This window comes from Dendrobium catenatum, unplaced genomic scaffold, assembly GCF_001605985.2.
Source record: "Dendrobium catenatum unplaced genomic scaffold, ASM160598v2 fragScaff_scaffold_752, whole genome shotgun sequence".
NCBI classification, from domain to species: Eukaryota; Viridiplantae; Streptophyta; class Magnoliopsida; order Asparagales; family Orchidaceae; genus Dendrobium; species Dendrobium catenatum.
Genome location: NW_021319214.1, coordinates 130,138 through 136,488, shown reverse-complemented (window position 1 = coordinate 136,488; position 6,351 = coordinate 130,138). Strand labels below are relative to the sequence as shown.

Below are 6,351 nucleotides of genomic sequence, written 5' to 3'. Positions count from 1 at the left end.
GGATTTTGAATTTTCAAAATTTTTATATATTTTATGCATTTTTGGATTTAAAATTAATTTTTAATAACTTTTTGAAGAAACCTTGCTCACGCTTGTACTGCTATCATTGATATGTAATGTCTATAAATACAGCACTGTAATAAGATACTAGATATTGAATAGAAGACATATTTCTCCAATTACTTTATGTCTTGTGTCATAGCATTCTTCTCAAGAGAAATTGCTTTCTCGATTTTGAGAGCTACACTAATATCTCATCCCAACTTCAAAAAGGGGAAAAAATATCTTCAAATCAATATGAATGTGGGAAATTAGGAGTCAATGGGAGATACTGACTAACCATCCTTACTAATTTGTTTTCGAATATTAAAAAAAAAAAAAAACGCGTTGTCACATGCACAAACACCAGCTACCATGCGATGTATTTCACTTATAAAACCCCTCATAACCATTCATAAGATTTCAATTGGCTTACAATTGCTAAACTATATTCAAATTGAGCTCAACATAATACCTTAAGCCTTCCATCATATTTATCCATGACTCTCCAGACGTGATTAAGAAGCGGTAAGAGGTGATAAGACGATGGTAAGAAAGTGTTCTCATTGTGGGAACAATGGGCACAACTCAAGGACTTGCAGTAGTTCGAGCAGTAAGTATGGTGGAGGGCTGAGATTGTTCGGAGTTCAGCTTCAAATAGCTTCTTCTTCTTCTTCTTCTTCTTCACATTTGAAGAGGAGCTTTAGCCTGGATTGCTTGTCTACCACTTGCTACAACTCTTCCCATTCTCCTTCCTCCTCATCATCCTCAACTTCACTGGTTTGCATCGATGAAGCTGCTCAAAAGGTGTCCACTGGATATCTATCTGATTGTCTCAGAACACAAGAAAGGAAGAAAGGTAAGATCTTGCTAATAATTTGTTTATGAACCGAAGGATTCCTATAATGAAATTAAGAAGCTTGTGCCTTATTATATAGAACAAATTGTTTATCCTATAAGCTCCAATTTGTTGGATATTTGTTTATAGATGCTCTTTTAATCAGGATTTTCCTCCCCAACATTTATGCCTATGTTGGTCTGTGTGGTGGTTTCAGAAGTTCATCTGACAACCATTTTGACAAATTTTCCTTGTTCTTGCTTATATAATTACCATATTTTATTCCCTTCAATTAAAGTTTATTAAAGAAATAAAAATTTGAACAAACTCCTCCAACTAAATGCGAGAATATAGCAGCATATCGTCATCAAGTATGCTTGTCTCGTTATAAACTTCGAAGTTTTCCAATAAGGGACTAAATGATGGAAGGTGAATAAACACAGTGCAGGTTACGAGCATGACCTTATTTTAGTTTGGCTCATATAATCATGGGCTTAAATATTCCCTTTAAGTCTGACCAAGCTAAATTGGTAAACATTGGGCCAGGATATTAGATGATAAAATATTCGTAGCTCACCTCATTTCCTCATCCACCAATCCCCAATTCCTTAAAAGGATTAAGAAAATCTCATCAAGATGAGAGGTTTATGACACATGGTGAGCAACAGCCATCACTATAAGGAAAATCACCAATTACCGGCGGTCAAAGAACCACCGGAATTACCTGTAGTTAAACGGGCCGTGTGACTGCCGGTTTTCACCCCGGACATTCCGGAAGTAAAATGACCGCCAACTATGTCATATAAACCGCCGGGAAAGCCATATAAACCGCCAAAATGTGCTGCCGATAAGTGGTGATTTTCCTGTAGTGCATGTTCTCTTACTAAGTTGGATCAGAATATTCAGGGTCAAATTAATTTAAAGTTTTGTTGTTTTATTTATATAATCATTTCCTTGGCAATTGCAGTAAGATAAGATTTCTCCTGCAATATTCCAAAACAACCACCACGGCATACACATTTTACTTCATGCAAGTATCTACAAGTTAGCCAATCAATTTTCTGCAAACCTTAAATTATCTAAGGTTCTTAGGAATCTCATGGACTGAGGAAGAACACAGAGCATTTCTAGCCGGGCTGCATAAGCTTGGCAAAGGTGACTGGCGCGGCATCTCACGCAACTTTGTTACCACAAGAACACCAACCCAAGTGGCCAGTCATGCCCAAAAGTATTTTCTGAGGAAGAACAACCTCAACAATAAGAAACGCCGGTCTAGCCTGTTTGATGTGGTAACTACTCGACATTGTAATCCATTTCACAACCGCTTTCCTCAGTCTCTGCTACTTTATGATGTTTAAAATTTATTTCCAGGTTGGAAGCTGTGAGAGGCAAGCTAATGTCAGGAAGTTCTTTAACAGTAAGGATCATTCTTTATTAAAAGATGCAAATGAAAATAGCCTTACTTTGAACAACCAGCAATGCAACCTGAAACCATCTCAATTCTCTAGGATCAGAGGATATATTTGAACTGATACAAAGTTCACATCCCGTTCCTTATAATAGTTTACACAGGCTTCACAATAATGACGCTGTAGAGAAGAAAGTTTCAGTGAAGTTGCAGCTTATTTTCCTAGAGACTTATGGCCCTTTGTTTCATAGATTAGCATGTTCTGGGCCTTCTGGCAAGTGGCAAGCTACTGCACCATGTATGATATTGCAAGAGTTATTGCTTGAAGCCAGAACTTTGGATCAGTTGAGATAATTTTAGAAGTTTATTTGTGATAAAAATATAGTTTGTTATGCTTAGAATTAGCAATAACTTGGTATTGAGCTAATGAATGTCTTGAATTGTAACCAATGAAGGAAGAAGTATCTGAATTTAAATTAACAACTATTAGTAGGTGAAACGTGATTAGATGCTTAGTTGGTGGAAAGAAGGAATTTTCCAAACTGGAAGACAGACTTGTTTAAACGATTAATTTCCATTTAGAATAAAGTGGGAAGATATAAACTCTTAATTAATACCACAAAGTTTACTTGAAAGAGTTCTGCATGCATGCTCCACTTACACTAATGCCTTTTTCAACTATCTGGTGTGATCGTTTGGGGCGGCTTTTTTACTGCTTCTTAAAGCAGCTTTTTAGAACAAATATTAAAATCTGTACTAAAAAACTGCTTTAAAAAGAGGTAAGAAAGCTGTCTCAAACGAATTCTAAATTAAAGCCTGTCACAGTACATAACAATCTCCCCATCATGTGATACCTTTTCACTTGAGATATTACTCTCTCTAAAATAGATGCTTTTCAACTTCATTAAGGCATCATTTGGGATGGCTTTTTTATACTTCTTAAAGCAGATTTTTAGAACAAAATTTTTAATTTTTATGCTAGAATGCAGTTTTAAAAAGCAATAAAAAAGCCGTCTCAAACGAAGTCTAAGTATAATACAACAAGAGTACTCTTAGCCATATGGATTTGTCGTAGGTGCCACCTCCTATTACATCATGTTTTTCTTTATATGCCAGAAGCGGCCATGACTTGGGAGATACAAACAACATGAATCAGTTGATCCGAGCCCCATGCATGGGTTACATGTACTGCTCCCATTGCCATAGAACATCTTCATTGATGTGCTATGGCGCATTAAGTTATATTGATCATCACGTACTGCATAGAAGATTAGCACACGATGAGGACATCCGAACATATGTCAAATTGTTTTTTCTCCATATCATTATTGGTATGCCACTTCTTTTTCTTGCTATAGTACTATACTTCATATTTTTTAACACAAGAGATCCATATCCTTGTAAAAAACAACTAGGCAAACCTTATCCTGATAAGAAGATGCTTTGGATTTCCATAAATGATTGATACAACTAAAGAGGGAACAGGATATGATACGATTTGATCCTCACTCCTAACAGTAGTTTTGAACCGATTAAGAAAAGCAAGAAGCATTAAAAACTCAATTAATTTGATAAGTTTAAAAACAAGGATGATGATACATGTTTCTGAGCAATGATAATGATGAAAATAATTTAATATTGATTTTCTCAATGCAACTTACTGTGGCCTTTAAATTTTAAAAATAATGGAGATATTTTAATATCTATGTAATGGGAGAGAAAGAGGAAGGGACAAGACAAGCTTTCTTGTAGGGTCATTCATTTAAGAAGTGGTTACAGCATGTTTTAAGGAACTTAAGCTTATTTATTATCATTTTTTAAGGACATTTAGGTCAATTAAGATAAATTCACACACACATCGCATACGTAATACTCGAACACAGGACCTCTTGATTGGTAGTCAAAACCCCAACTAAGACTTCGTTTGGGACAGTTTTTTTTTATTGTTTTTTAAAGCAAATTTTTAGAACAAAAATTAATTTTTTTGTAATAAAAAATTGTTTTAAAAAGTAGTAAAATAACAGCCCCAAACGAAGCCTAAAAGACCAAAGCGAGCTGAGTGGCTTACTTATTATGATTACTTGTCTATTTTGCAGAAGTTCTCGTCGATCTTTTTAGGAGGTTTGTCAGCAATATGGATGCTTTAGCCAAACAAGTGAATTATGCTCTTTTATTTATTTATTTGTTTTTTTGTTGTTGGATGTTTGGCTACCTGAAGATTAATCACTCTTTTATTTTAATAATAGTAAATCTTTTTCATAGATGAGTTAGAAATTCGGTCTATACTCTATATCAAAAGCAAAACTAAGACCTTTTAGCTCACAAGTAGTATTTCCTTTTTTGTTGAACAGATTTTGAAAAGGCCTTTTAGGAATTCATCAAAATTTTAAAAAGGAGCAAAAACATAAAATGGAAGCAGGTTTAATAGAAAAAGCAGAAATTTTTTGCTCCAGTTAAAACGCAAAAATTATTCATTTTCATAAGAAAACGCAAAATATTGTTGCTTTTTAGAACAAAAACACAGATCTCCTCGTGAATTCACTTCTATTATTTTTTTTTTTTTCGGACATTTAGGTCATTTAAGTCAAACTCACAAACACACAACGCATACACAAGTACTTAAACTCAAGACCTCTTAGTTAGAAGCCTAAGCTCTCAACCAACAAGCCAAGATGAGCTGTGTTATACTATTCACTTACAGTATTATTTATAGCACCGAGGTTTAGGGGAAGGGCCATCAGGGAATTATAATTTATTTATTTTTTTAATTTGATTTAGAGTTTAGAAGAGAGGAAGCAACAACTAAGTTGTGTATTTTTTGCTAATTAAATTTTCTATAATTTCATATTTATTTAAAGATTATTAAAAGAAAAACTAGTTTGCAATTAAATCACAGTTTAAACAAATTTCAATCGCCAGCACTTTCATTAATGAAAAAGCGAATGTGTGCCTGCAACTAACTTTGTGTCGAGCAGCACAATATGTCACTGCAGTTGTTGTCAATCATCTCTAGAGAGAAATTTCTTTCTTTTATCCCTCAAAAAAGTTTGCATAATTTTGTCGTACTCGTTCAACATGAAAGAATCTTACCTTTCACAGTTGCAATACAATATAATTTTAACATTTTCCTTTTCATGCTCTATACAGCTTTCTATTAAAATCAGTTTTGCACTTGTTTCCATCAAGCTGCAATAAAAAACTCTCCAACATTGTCATTGTGTGTGACTATGACTTCTGAATGTAGCCTCTAAAGAAATTCATCTCCATCTAGATCCCAACTGTGGATGCAACATCGAAACACCTCGTTTGCTTTAGCCTTCATCTTTAGCATAAAATATGAGAACAGAGACATAAAATATGAGAACACTTCCACCTGGTGGTGTCAATGAAATTCTAATCTTAGGCTAGAGCAGGAATAAGAATGGGCGGGTCTGCAAGCACATCTAAATATATGGGCATCACAACTCACCTAGGTCGGTTGGTTGAGAGCTTAGGTTTCCAACTAAGAGGTCTTGAATTCGAGTCTTTGTGTATGTGTTGTGTGTGTGAATTTGTTTTAATTGATCTAAACGTCCAAAAAAAAAAAGAATATATGGGCAGAAAGACACTACTAACCTTAAATAAAACCATCTATATCATTAAGGGCATTACTTTGTATAGAAATATAACTTAGTAGATAATTGATGGTAGTAATCCAATTATGTATTCATTAAAATAATTGTTAATAAGCACCGTCGAAAAGTTTCACCAGTCACTTTAAGGTTGTATTAGCAAGGCCAGTACAGATGATTTGATAGAGGAATGGGGTAACAGTCTTATGTTGTGGACTCCATAAGTACTATATTAAATATATAAGATAATACTTGAGCACAAATTTAATATAATGATATCAATAAATAAATTATTTTATATTAAACACCATCTGTTATTGATATGTCATTAAAAAATTATCTTGATCAGGCACGAATCTTGATGCAAAATCAAGTTGGAAACTTCCGAAATTAAATTGGGACCATCCGAACTCCGATTTCAGCAAACGTCTAGTCGAACTGAGCGTCTCGATAAT

General features: G+C 34.2%; 1 protein-coding gene across 1 annotated transcript; it reads left to right on the top strand.

The window, feature by feature from the left end:
* The first annotated feature begins 215 nt into the window (after positions 1 to 215).
* On the top strand, positions 216 to 2,545 carry LOC110103484 (transcription factor MYBS3). The gene is made up of 3 exons (XM_020832229.2): positions 216 to 898; positions 1,970 to 2,166; positions 2,249 to 2,545. Exons 1-3 carry the CDS (start codon positions 586 to 588, stop codon positions 2,402 to 2,404), a joined length of 666 nt encoding a protein of 221 aa, XP_020687888.1. The 5' UTR covers positions 216 to 585; the 3' UTR covers positions 2,405 to 2,545.
* Positions 2,546 to 6,351: the final 3,806 nt, after the last annotated feature.